Source organism: Haliotis rufescens, unplaced genomic scaffold (genome assembly GCF_023055435.1).
Source record: "Haliotis rufescens isolate VD_foot unplaced genomic scaffold, xgHalRufe1.0.p SCAF_29, whole genome shotgun sequence".
NCBI lineage: Eukaryota > Metazoa > Mollusca > Gastropoda > Lepetellida > Haliotidae > Haliotis > Haliotis rufescens.
The window spans coordinates 3,354,420-3,368,745 of record NW_025963990.1 but is presented as its reverse complement, the minus strand read 5'-3'; the positions used below and the strand labels follow the sequence as shown (position 1 = coordinate 3,368,745).

Here is a 14,326-nt window from a genome sequence, read left to right as displayed (position 1 = left end):
TGTGTATGCTGCACGTGGTTTTTCTCTCGCACGGTTTCGTAGAATTCCTTTTATACCGCGCCGCACTGTATTGTTTCACTATAAGGTATCCCGACGTCTTCTTATTTTTCTATCTGGTATTTCTTGCATTTAGACGGTTTATAAGTTGGATAAAAACCTCCTCCTCGATTTTGACTGAGAATGTAAATAAAAGCGACAAATCCATTTCCATATTCATAAGCAATCTCGTCGATGATACGATTCCAAATATATCATGAGCATATGAATCACTATCAAATTGTGATAATACCAGGTACTCGCGAAAAGGTGATCGTATCCTGTCCCACCGATGGCACCCGTCACAAACACATGCAAAGGAAAGTCACTTGTTCAACTGACAAAAACACTGGAACATATGTCAAAATAGAGAATTGTGTCGGGCATCATTTTAGTCGCTGGCGGGTGCCTATGGTGAAGCAGTTAACACTATTAAACAGTTCGCCTTGTCGCAGACACTTCTATCATCACTATCAGTGATGCATAGCCACATGCCAGTGATATACATGCCCGCGAGTACACAGTCCCGTGTTTTGATGCGAGACGAATCGGCTGGTAGCTGCATATTACAACGGCTGGAGAGGTGAGGTGAAATGGGGTTTAACGTCGCGTCCAAGATTATTGCACTTATATAGCGACGTGCATGTACGTGTGTGTGTTTGTGTGGCTGCTTGTACTGATGCAGATTTATAGTGCTAGCTCACTGAGATACCATGCCGCAGTTTAACATGAATAACCCACTCAGACACAGTATACTGACTCCGAGCCGACCAGTCCTTGTTTTAGCCCCTTAATGCCGAGCGCCAGACAGGGTAACAACAAGTACCATCTTTTAACGTCTTTTGGTATGACGCGGTCGGGGATCGAACCCCGGACCTTCCGCTCTCCGGGCGGACGCTCTACCACTAGACCACGGAGGCGGTCCAACGGCTGCCGAGGTAAACTTACTTAACAATAAACAATTAATGCTTTAAATAAACACATTCACATGCTTAGATTACCTCAGATTACCTTAGATTACCTTAAATCAGATACAAGTTCTCGCTATCGACGAGGACATCCCATTACAGGTCACGTCAGAACAACCCTTCGCAAACTATGACCTACCAATGAAATGACCAACAGGAAGTCGACGTTAGCCACTTAGAAAGCAGCTTTGGGTACCAGTTTCAAAGTTGCAACTTCCATTCCAGACTATGCTTTTTAAAGTATTTTGAATCGGTCATACAGTCCGTAACAGTTGTTTTGTGTTAAACTTTAGAGGTTGCATGATTAGAAAACATATTCGGCCAACAATGTGACATAACAATATGAATATATATTTTATATTTTTTATTACGTGTTTGAATCCTTATCTATCGTGTAGTTGTCCGATTTTCGATCACGAACGTTGATACTACTAAATTTCGTTTATCCGACATACTCGATAATCCGACATAATCATATGAAACCATCGATGTCGGATTAACGGGACTTGACTGTTGTCGGAATAAGAAATGGCTGTATCGCTTCTATCTACCAATAGTCAACCACCACAAGAAAATCCAGAGTATGAATCTTTGAAATCCCCTTTTAAATGGAATACTGTAAAGACAAGACAACAGCGTTGGAAACCTTACAGTGCCAACATGTTTCAAAATGCCAAGTTACCGTTAATTATTACCCACAGTACATACAGGCCATCTGTCAGTGGGGCACTAATAACACCACCTCTAGAAATTCTCGAAATTTACCATAACTGAGTTTTATTTTCAAATGTACCACATATATATTTTGCAGACAATACAGGCTTCGTAAAGGTGTCCGGGAAGTGATTCCAGAGTGTGTCGTGGCTAACATACGACTATGTTAGTCCCGACTATGACCAGACCTGACTATACTGATTTCCAGGAAGTGACAGAATGGCTGACATAAAATGAATGCCGTTAGCCTGTTACTGAAAGACTCCCAAGACACTCTTGTCAGACTGTTAGAGTCTAATGAGATTATTTTAGTGATAATAAAATTATCATCACATGCCAAATCAGAAGCATCCTCATCCCTCGATTTATTTAACCACCTTGACACAATTAACTCAAACGTTGATAGTTATGAAACGGCAACCTGCATATTTCATTGCCTCAAGATGTGGTATGCACCGGACCAACATCTATCTTCCCGAGGCAAGAGAGTTAACTGATTATAAAAGTCCAGTTTCCACCCTTGCCGAACTAGGCTGGTATTATGGAGTAGAGTTTGGCTGGACTAATGAGTCCATGCATAGTCCAATCAAGATCGCGCACCGAAATCGAAATCCGGTTCGTAAACTTTCATGCAGACTTCGGTCGATTGCAGGATTTGCACAGCAACTCGTTGTCAACAGATATTATCCAAATATTTTCAAGTTTGTAATCAAAGTGCTCACGTGATTTGATGCACTTCGCGATGTAAGGCCTCGTTTTCTCACAATATAGATCTTGATTGTCGATCAGATCGTCTTGACTGGGCGCCGCCATTTTGTTTGAAGTAAAACATTTCTGGAGATTCGAACATGAATCGCAACTTGATGACGTCGTAAATTGGACGACGTTCATTTGAGAGGGAAGTGTCTAGTGAGTTGTTCCTCATAGATGTAGCTAGGCAACGTAGATAAACACAATAGAAAATGATCGCATCCAAAAGTGGGAGAGATATGACAATCGGTAGTTTGGGTTGTATGCAGGGAGTCATCATTATTTAAATAAGGGTAAATATTTTAAACATTTGTACATTTTATTAACGTCCATAAAGAGGCTGTACATAAATGTGATGTCTCATATGAGAAGTAAACGACTTGTGGTCGTTGTTTATCGTACAATAAAACACTGCAGGAGAATAAACCACCAGGGGCTTAGTCATGGCAGACATTCTGATGAATGTATTAAATATGGCATGCAACATGATGTGCGATGCTATTCCATACTATGACCTGTACAGGGAGTTTCCTCGCCTCCATACTGGCACTTACTTTCATGGACCGCCTCCGTGGTTTAATGGTAGAGCGTCCGCCCGGAGAGCGGAAGATCCGGGGTTCGATCCCCAGCCGCGTCATACCAATAGACGTTAAAAGATGGTACTTGTTGTTACCCTGTCTGGCGCTCGGCATTAAGGGGCTAAGACAAGGACTGGTTGGCTCGGAGTCAGTTGGTATCTCAGTGAGCTAGCACTATAAATCGGCATCACTCCGGACTAGTACAAGCAGCCACACACACACGTGCATGCACGTCGCGATATAAGTGCCAATTTCACCTCACCTCACCTTACTTTAATGGGTGACAGAGTGACGTTGTACCACACTAGTTGATCATTGCTCATCATACTGACCCCTGGATTGTCTTTTCAAGATGTGATTGTTTACATGCTGCTGTTGTATGACAGCAGTATTGCTTGGTGCCGCTTTAGGCAACAGACGGGAACTTTTATTACCATTCTGCTACCGGAATATTAGGACAGGATTACCTTTTTCGGCAACACCTGGTGTCATCGCTGATTTTCAGTGAACCATTATATGATTTTCATCAGTGTTTGGGCTTTTATACCCAATGAAATATATTTCGGCAGAAAATTGAGGCTGATTATTTAACTTGGCTTTAACTTGATATTGTTTGATAGGCATTACAAACAAGAAGTTGACGGATGACAAAGTTGCGATAATTTATGGATAACAATTACTTTATTTACTCTAAGGGCGACGTTTCGGTATAGATCTACTTTGTCTGGCTTTAACGTTTTGCATCTTCATTAGTGATTCCAGCATCATCATAAATTTTGTTTTCTTCAATCGATAAAGCTTACCAGATCTACATCAAAGATCATCCTAGCGCTAAACAAGGATCTGAGGACATGCCATTACGGGTCACGTCAAAACGACCTTTCATCCGACCAATCAGAGCGTCGCTGACCAGATCATGAAAGTGATCATGAAAATTTAACACGGGGTATTCCGAACGACAGTTACGGGCTATGGTTGTATCCATACAACCAAGGCCATCTATTAGAAATTCCAGAAGGTTCTTTTGTTCAGTTTTGATATTTTTAATCGAGAATGTGTCAAAATATGTTTCGAAGTCGCAAGTTTGAAACTGGTGTCGTAAAGCTCGCGAAAACTGTCTTGGCTAATGTCGACTTCTTGTCAGTCATTTCATTAGTCGGTCAAAGTTCGCGGAAGGTCGGTCTAACGTGACCCGTAATGGGATGTCCTCAGATCTATGGTCAGCGATGGCGAAAACTAAGATCTGATTTTAAAGAGATTGACCAACTTTAAATTAATCAATGAAGCAACATCAGGAACATGCTTATAGATTTGATTCGTGTATGAAATGCTGGCCAAAAAAACGAATCAAATGTTGCATGAAGACTTTGCTCGTCCTGTGTAGAGTCGGATTGAAGATTCTACTGATGTAGACTGCATAGCTGGAGAAGCAGTGATGCTGACCCGATGTGTCGGTGTGGTAAGTATAATCAGTACACGCCATACTATCACCATCAGCAGCTGGAGCAGGGAACACGTGATGGGTCGGGTGGCTACACTCAAGGCACCACTCATCAGTTTGAGTGAGTGAGTGAGTGAGTTGGGTTTAACGCTGCTTTTAACAGTATTCCAGTTATATCACGGCGTGTCAGCTTAATGTGGGAGGAAATCCCGAAGTGATGCAGGTCTCAGACGGTTACCACTTCGGTGAAACCTACGAGCACGGGTATGGTGCTGACATACCTAGAAACATAATCGGGGCGAACCGGGATTCGAATCCACAATCATAGGTTTCTGCACAGCGAATCGCGGCGCCTTAGACGACTGGGCCCCCCATCAGTTTGAATACCTAGGATCCGCTGACATGTGCAAAGGGACAATCTCTGTTTTCAAGTCTTTGAAAGGCATTTAGAAGTAATACACATAAGGAAGAGAACTTATGGATGTCAACTTCTTTATTATGAGCACAACGTTTTGGAGTATATGCTTACTCCTTTTCACAGTCTGAAGCATTATTACTTTGTCAAACATTTCCAGGAACAATTTAATTTGTCAATAAAATCACAGTAATTTGTTGTGATCAATTTCTGATACAGACAAAAAGGTGAGCAGAGCAGTAGGAAACCTGAACTTGTGTCACCTATGCCCCAAACATCTACCTTGTGACATCCTTGCCCCAAACATCTTCCTTGTGACATCCTTGCCCCAAACATCTTCCTTGTGACACCCTTAGCCCAAACATCTACCTTGTGACACCCTTGCCCCAAACATCTTCCTTGTGACATCCTTGCCCCAAACATCTTCCTTGTGACACCCTTAGCCCAAACATCTACCTTTTGACATCCTTGCCCCAAACATCTACCTTGTGTCACCCTTGCCCCAAACATCTACCCTGTGTCACCCTTGCCCCAAACATCTACCTTGTGTCACCCTTGCCCCAAACATCTACCCTGTGTCACCCTTGCCCAAAACATCTACCCTGTGTCACCTATGCCCCAAACATCTACCTTGTGACATCCTTGCCCCAAACATCTACCTTGTGCCACCCTTGCCCCAAATATCTACCTTGTGTCACCCTTGCCCCAAACATCTACCTTGTGACATCCTTGCCCCAAACATCTACCTTGTGTCACCCTTGCCCCAAATATCTACCTTGTGTCACCCTTAGCCCCAAATATCTACCTTGTGTCACCCTTGCCCCAAACATCTACCTTGTGTCACCCTTGCCCCAAACATCTACCTTGTGTCACCTATGCCCCAAACATCTACCTTGTGTCACCCTTGCCCCAATCATCTACCTTGTGTCACCCTTGCCCCAATCATCTACCTTGTGTCACCCTTGCCCCAAACATCTACCCTGTGTCACCTATGCCCCAAACATCTACCTTGTGTCACCCTTGCCCCAAACATCTACCCTGTGTCACCCTTGCCCCAACCATCGACCTTGTGTCACCCTTGCCCCAAACATCTACCTTGTGTCACCCTTGCCCCAAACATCTACCCTGTGTCACCCTTGCCCCAACCATCGACCTTGTGTCACCTATGCCCCAAACATCTACCCTGTGTCACCCTTGCCCCAAACATCTACCTTGTGTCAGATGTGGAAGTTGTTGACGTCCAGTCATTGCCAATGTTATGAAGCCACCGATCACCGATCATCTTCTTTCCTGGATATTTAGAGGCCTTTGGAATTTGAAATATGATTCCCGTCGGTCGGATCTTTCGGAACACCCGAACCTTGGCATGGTGGCATGTTCAAAACGCAGAGTATCAGCTAAACATCAATGGCAAACGCCATTGATCTTCGATTTGAAAACATCAGGTAGTGTGCCGCTGACCTCACAATTTCTCGCGAGACCGAAACATGGCCGGCTCCATGGAATGAACGAACAATCAGATTGTCTTTAGTGACTTCTTTCTCTTAAATAAAAATATTTTTTTTAAAGTAAATTTTAAAATATGATGTGTCATTACTTAAAAAATCGATGAAAATATCCCTTTAACGAATTCCATAAGACGATAATTTATTGTTTAGGCAGAATAATATCAGCACTCTTAAACTGACTGCCAGAATGTGCAAAGTGTTCGGGCCCACCGAAATGCGACCGATTATTTTGTCGGGTGATTGGCAACATTGAATGTCACACAGGCTAGGCAACGTGTTCCATAACTAGCCAGTGGGTGAGTGAGCTAGTTGGGTTAGTGCCGCTTTGAACACCATAAGTCAGATACGCCAAGGCCTACCATCAAACACTTAATCTCGTGGTAACATGTGAAGCTCTGCATTGAAAACCTTTGAGTTTTTATTTCTGGTTCTTTCTTGTCCGGTACATGTGTAGCACACTCTCACATTAGTAGTCACACGTTGAATGTTATCTGAATGTTTTTAATCAAGATCTCACGTGATTTGATGCATTTCGCGATGTAAGACCCGTTTTATCACAATATAGATCTTGATTATTGATCAGATCGTCCTGACTGGGCGCCACCATTTTGTGGGAAGCAAACGAAAGTGATACGAGAGGTGGAATCTGATTGGTCCATAGTAGAGGCTTAGAAGGGACATACACATGTAACTGGTAATAGTGAGGGTGGCGCTATGATCGAGTCCAGTAATTCCAGCCTTGTTCGGACAGGGTGGAAACTGGACTTTTACAGTCAGTTAACTCTCTTGCCCCGGGAAGATGAATGTTGTAGGTCAGAATATGGTACAGACATGTGTTGTCCCCATTAAGTAAAACAAAACAAAATCCAAAGAAAATAAGCTTCCATCAAACCATCTCTTCTAATCAGTTGTTATTATAATTTGAAACCTTTGAATCTGGTCTCTGAATGACCCATCAGAATCGATATTAGGAATACAGCTTTACTGTTAATGTAGGAGACTGGGTTTCGGTGAGGTATGGTTTAATATTCACCAAGGATATGTATCTGATCATTGCAGCTCCAACACCAGCGGTAACAACTCCAACTATTATTACTAATACGCCGACCACAACAACAACAGCAACAACAACAACAACAACAACAACAACAACTACTACTACTACTACTACTACTACTACTACTACTACACCTACTACCACTACGCCGACTACAACAACAACTACTACTACTACTACTACTACTACACCAACTACTACTACGCCTACTACTATACCAACTACTACTACGCCCACTACTACACCAACTACTGCGCCAACAACTCCCACTTCTCCTACTACAACTACAACATCTACTACTACAGCAGCGCCTTTGCCGTCATCCATCTGCCCCACGTTCCCACCCATGGCCACAAGACAACCCCCCAAGATCTTGAACAACGTCCTTGCATCCATTGGTAAGAAGACACATTGAACATACTTTATGAGCCTATGCTAAGAGCAGGCACTTAGATCATACACTAACAGCATACACTAAGAACATATACAAAGGGCATATATTAGAAGCATGTACTTAGAAGATAGACTAAAGGTACACACTTATAGCATAATTATACCTCATACACTGACAGTATGCTAAGAGTAATAACTATGTACATATACTAAGATTATATACAAAGAGCATACATTGAGAGAATTATACTAAGAGCATATGCTAATGATATACGTTAAGAGCAGATACTAAGATCATGTACTACGTGTACACACCAAAAGCATATTTTAGAGCGAATACTTAGAACAAGTACTTTGAATGTACTAAGAGCATACATTAAGAGAATATACTCTTACTCTACCAGTATATATTACGGCCACCTACTAACGGTGTGCACTATGAACAGATACTAAGTACATACACTTAGTCCATATACTAAGAACACCCGCTAAGATCAGATAATAAGGACATACACTAAGAGCATCCGCCAAAAGCAGACACTGAGAACATATCCCAAGAACATACACTGAGAACAGATACAACTGACTTATTTAAAGAGAAGATACTAAGATCATATACTAAGTGTCTGAGAGTAGATACTAAGAGCATATACTAAGTGTCTAAGAGTAGATACTAAGAGCATATACTAAGTGTCAAAGAGTAGATACTAAGAGCATATACTTAGTGTCTAAGAGTAGATACTAAGAGCATATACTAAGTGTCTACGAGTAGATACTAAGAGCATATACTAAGTGTCTAAGAGTAGATACTAAGAGCATATACTAAGTGTCTAAGAGTAGATACTAAGAGCATATACTAAGTGTCTAAGAGAAGATACTCAGAGCATATACTAAGTGTCTACGAGTAGATACTAAGAGCATATACTAAGTGTCTAAGAGTAGATACTAAGAGCATATACTAAGTGTCTAAGAGTAGATACTAAGAGCATATACTAAGTGTCTAAGAGTAGATACTCAGAGCATAAACTAAGTGTCTAAGAGTAGATATTAAGGTCATATACTAAGTGTCTAAGAGTAGATATCAAGAGCATAAACTAAGAACGGAAACTAAGTATACATATATGAGGGCATACACTAAGAACAGATACTAACAACTAGGAACATATAAATATATATACGAAGAGCAAACACTAAGAGCATCCACTAGGACCATATGATAAGTGAATATACCAAGAGCATACATTAAGATTAAATACTAAGGGCATCGACTTGGACCATATAATAAGAGTATATACCAAGAGCATACAGTGAGATTAAATACTAAGAGATTCACTAGGACCACATAACAAGTGTATATACCAAGAGCATACAGTAAGATTAAATACTAAGAGATTCACTAGGACCACATAACAAGTGTATATACCAAGAGCATACAGTAAGATTAAATACTAAGAGATTCACTAGGACCACATAACAAGTGTATAAACCAAGAACATAAAGAAAGATTAAATGCTAAGAGCATCCGCCTGGAACATATACTAAGAGCATGCACTGAGGAGATACATGTTTACTCAGAGCATACACTAAACACAGATACCAAAACCAATCAGTATAAGCATATACTAAGAGTATGTACAAGGAACATATACTAAGGGTTCACACAAACAGCACATACTAAGAGCAGACACCAAGAGCTGATACTAAGAGCACATTCGAAGATCATGTTCTACCTGTGAGACGTTTCAGAGTTAAATTATGGTGGGATGTTGATGTGAAGGTTGCATTTTTACGGCTACGGCATCTAAACGTAAGTTTATATTCGTTTGTTGGGCTCCGTTTAACGCCAGTGCAATCTATGTGCAGGAATGTGCATTTTTTCTGTGAAAGACGAGTTAACCCTTTACAACATAAGTATTACACAGCCAGAATGTCCTGTGGTTGAAAACTAAGACCATTTTGTCCTTTAGTTTGGGACATATAATTTTATAAGATAAATCTCCCAAACATTAACACCCCTACCACAACCCCATCGTACACCCTCCGATCACCGATACACAAACGGCCAACTATGGAATCGTAGAAGGGACATTGTCGCGATAGTGGCCCTTCTAAGATTCCATAGATGACCGCCCATCACAATATCCAATGGTAAGACTTATTATCTGTTCAAAGGATGCAGTGGCATGAATGATGTTGTCCTCCTCGTGGATGATTCGCACGCTGTCACGGATGAGGATGCGCACCACTTTGAGATGTTTGCCCGGGTGTTTGCCGCCACCCTAGATATTGGTCCAAATAAGACCCGGATGGGGTATACGTACTATGGAGAACAATCCAGGGACATTATTAATCTACATAGAGGCGATGACCGGGATTACATCAACGCACACATGGCTTACGCAGAACGGAAATATGGAACCGCTGCAGGTAACGCCAAACTTGGGAAAGCACTCATGCGTGTCAATCAAGTGGTGTTTTCGAAACGACACGAAAGACCGGGCGCAAAGAAGTACCTGGTGATATTGTCTGAAAGCAACGCATACCACATGGGTATAACAATAGCAGAAGCAAAACTATTAAAGGACAGAGGAGTAGAAATCATCTTTATTGGAATTGGGGATTTTACAGGTTTATCCAGTGACCTTGAGAAAGTGGTGACAAGTCCACATCAGACTCACCTGATCACGGTGGATTCTGTAGAAGATCTCGGGTATTCGCTGGAGGATATTTTCGTGAGTCGTTGTTGGGGTAAGTGAGTGTGTAAACGTTAAGGCGCATTTACCAAAATATTACACATTAGATCATGGATATACATTTAACAAATTTTACTGATCGGGTAGTTCGTTCTAATTGTTTCATTCTTTCTCGCGAAAAGGCCCCAAACAACGTGACGTCATATGAACGAATTCTCACAAAATTTGGGAATTTGGGAAGCGATTGGCGCTTTGCAAGGTCACGACGCCATTTTGAAAGAGTCAGTGAGTGATTGAGTATGGTTTTACGCCGCTTTTAGCAATATTCCAGCAATATCACGGCGGGGGACACCAGAAATGGGCTTCACACGGGTAGGGTATGCACTCTTTGTGAAACGAAATGAAGTATTCATAGCAATTTCACTGGTTGAAAAGTGGTGCTAGTGGGATTCGAAACTCTGCCACCTTCTGGTGAGTCGAGGTGAAATGGGGTGTAACGTCGCGTCCAAGATTATTGCACTTATATAGCGACGTGTATGCAGGTGTGTGTTGCTGCTTGTACTAGTCCGGACTGATGCCAATTTATAGTGCTAGCCCCCTGAGATACCATGCCGCAGTTTAACATAAATACCCCACTCAGACACAGTATACTGACTTCGAGCCGACCAGTCCTTGTTTTAACCATATACCCTCCCCCCCCCCCCCCCCCCCCCCCCCCCACACACACACACACACACACGCAACACACTCACACACCCGTATCCTTCCTCCCAAATCTTTCAGTACATCCTTTGAGGGTAGATTAGGTCTTCAGCAACATACTTGCCGTAAAAGGGGACTATGCTTGTCGTAATAGGCGACTAACGGGATCGGGTGGTCAGGCTCGCTGACTTGGTACATGTATGTCATCGATCCCAATTACGTGGATCAATGCTCATGATGTCAATCAATGGATTGTCTGGTCCAGAATCGATTATTTACAGACCGCCGTCATAAAGCTGAAATATTTGCTGAGTGCGGCGTTAAACAACAAACAAACAAACAAAACATCCTTTGAATAATTATGTTTTGGTAAAATTTGAGGTGAACTTATTGAAATAATAATGTTGATTCCAGGACACACTCCAACCGTGGCTCCAGATCCATGCGCCGGACCCAAGCTTCTCAACTATCTCGGTAAACAGTCGGTCGTGCACGAGTAAAGTCTATAAAGTCTATAAAGACCATACTACTCAAAAGAAGTTAAAGAACACTTGATTCTTTCATATATTATTAGACTTCTTTTAAGTAGTCTATATACGTGGTGATGACTTACCAGTCTTGTAAGGGTACAAAATATTGAGTTATTATTTTCAAAGTTCAAAATCATATTTCGTTTTGTTTTGTTAGCAAAGTATTAAAATGTTAATCATATTTCGTTTTTGGCAAGTATTAATTCATATTTCATTTCTTTTCAATTCCAAATTTAAGTTTACTCATTATAATCAAGCTCCTTCCCAGCGCGTGACACCTTCGTTACACTCTCGGTAACATCGCTGCCACCAGTGTGGGCGCGGCCATTACAAGAATCTTGAAATTTGCCCTCCAACCCCATATGTAGTAACGTTTATACTTTGGTTTATGTCTTTGGGAATGCCATCATATTTCAATTTGAAAAGGTTTACGACTGACCATGTTTTCCAGATGAATTTACTTTGTTGTTTTGATAATCAGATTGGTTCGAGATTGCAGACTAACGGAAAATCAACCAACTTCTCCCTTACATTCTTACTATATCAATAACACGATAGTTTTAATGAAACAGAAATTCAAATTGACAAACGAAGAAAGTAATTTAGCAGCGATAAGTGTATTCGGCGTCACGACAGTCGTCACTTGTTTGTAAACATAACGGTCATTCGGTTGCGAGTTCAACTCCAAGCATGGTTGTGGCCACCTATTCACAGTGGGGAGTTTTGACTGGTGGCAGCGATAGTATAGAGAGCTCCGGGAACGTACTATCGCTGTGAGGAGCTTGCATTATAATATGCCAAGGGGCATAACTGCTTTGTTAAAAATCTGACTGATGTTTGATTAACAATGTGTTTGATGTGTTTCAACGGATGCATGTGTTGACCGGGTACATGCAGGAGGCTCAAATCACTCCCCAGGCTCAGACGAATCTAGAGTTATTTGAGCCTAGGCTCAGATGACTCCCCTTAGGCCTAAACGACTTCCCCGTCGTAGACTCGGATAACTCCCCAGGCTCAAATGACACCCCCATTTGTTTTGAAGAATACAAATTCTTGAGCCTGATACTCAAGAATCGGAAATAGAATAGGGGGTGTAGTTTAAGCCTGATACTCAAGAATTGGATATAGAACAGGGGGAGTAGTTTGAGCCTGATAGTCAAGAATCGGATAAAGAACAGGGGGAGTAGTTTGAGCCTGATACTCAAGAATCGGATATAGAACAGGGGGAGTAGTTTGAGCCTGATACTCAAGAATCGGATAAAGAACAGGGGGAGTAGTTTGAGCCTGATAGTCAAGAATCGGATATAGAATAGGGGGAGTAGTTTGAGCCTGATACTCAAGAATCGGATAAAGAACAGGGGGAGTAGTTTGAGCCTGATACTCAAGAATCGGAAATAAAACAGGGGGAGTAGTTTGAACCTGTTATCAACGAATCGGATATAGAACAGGGGGAGTAGATGAGCCTGATACTCAAGAATCGGATATAGAACACGGGGAGTAGTTTGAGCCTCATACTCAAGAATCGGATATAGAACAGGGGGTGGAGTTTGAGCCTGATACTCAAGAATCGGAAATAAAACAGGGGGAGTAGTTTGAACCTGTTATCAACGAATCGGATATAGAACAGGGGGAGTAGATGAGCCTGATACTCAAGAATCGGATATAGAAGAGGGGGTGTAGTTTGAGCCTGATACTCAAGAATCGGACATAGAATAGGGGGTGTAGTTTGAGCCTGATACTCAAGAATCGGATATAGAACAGGGGGAGTAGTTTGAGCCTGATTCTCAAGAATCGGATATAGAATAGCGGGAGTAGTTTGAGCCTGATACTCAAGAATCGGATATAGAACAGGGGGAGTAGTTTGAGCCTGTTATCAACGAATCGGATACAGAATATGGGGTGTAGTTTGAGCCTGATACTCACGAATCGGACATAGAATAGGGGGAGTAGTTTAAGCCTGATACTCAAGAATCGGATATAGAATAGGGGGTGTAGTTTAAGCCTGATACTCAAGAATCGGATATAGAATAGGGGGAGTAGTTTAAGCCTGATACTCAAGAATCGGATATAGACCAGGGGGTGTAGTTTGAGCCTGATACTCAAGAATCGGTTATAGAATAGGGGGAGTAGTTTAAGCCTGATACTCAAGAATCGGATATAGAATAGGGGGAGTAGTTTAAGCCTGATACTCAAGAATCGGATATAGAACAGGGGGAGTAGTTTGAGCCTGATACTCAAGAATCGGTTATAGAATAGGGGGAGTAGTTTAAGCCTGATACTCAAGAATCGGACATAGAATAGGGGGTGTAGTTTAAGCCTGATACTCAAGAATCGGATATAGACCAGGGGGTGTAGTTTGAGCCTGATACTCAAGAATCGGATATAGAATAGGGGGAGTAGTTTAAGCCTGATACTCAAGAATCGGACATAGAATAGGGGGAGTAGTTTAAGCCTGATACTCAAGAATCGGATATAGACCAGGGGGTGTAGTTTGAGCCTGATACTCAAGAATCGGATATAGAATAGGGGGAGTAGTTTGAG

General features: G+C 41.9%; 1 protein-coding gene across 1 annotated transcript in view; it reads left to right on the top strand.

The window, feature by feature from the left end:
• Positions 1-14,326, top strand: part of LOC124144437 (collagen alpha-5(VI) chain-like) — a 34,424-nt gene that overhangs the window by 11,258 nt on the left and 8,840 nt on the right. Inside the window, exons 9-11 of the mRNA XM_048402786.1 lie at positions 7,470-7,865; positions 10,033-10,608; positions 11,670-11,729. Coding sequence (XP_048258743.1) covers positions 7,470-7,865; positions 10,033-10,608; positions 11,670-11,729 — 1,032 coding nt within the window. The remainder of the gene's footprint in view (positions 1-7,469; positions 7,866-10,032; positions 10,609-11,669; positions 11,730-14,326) is intronic.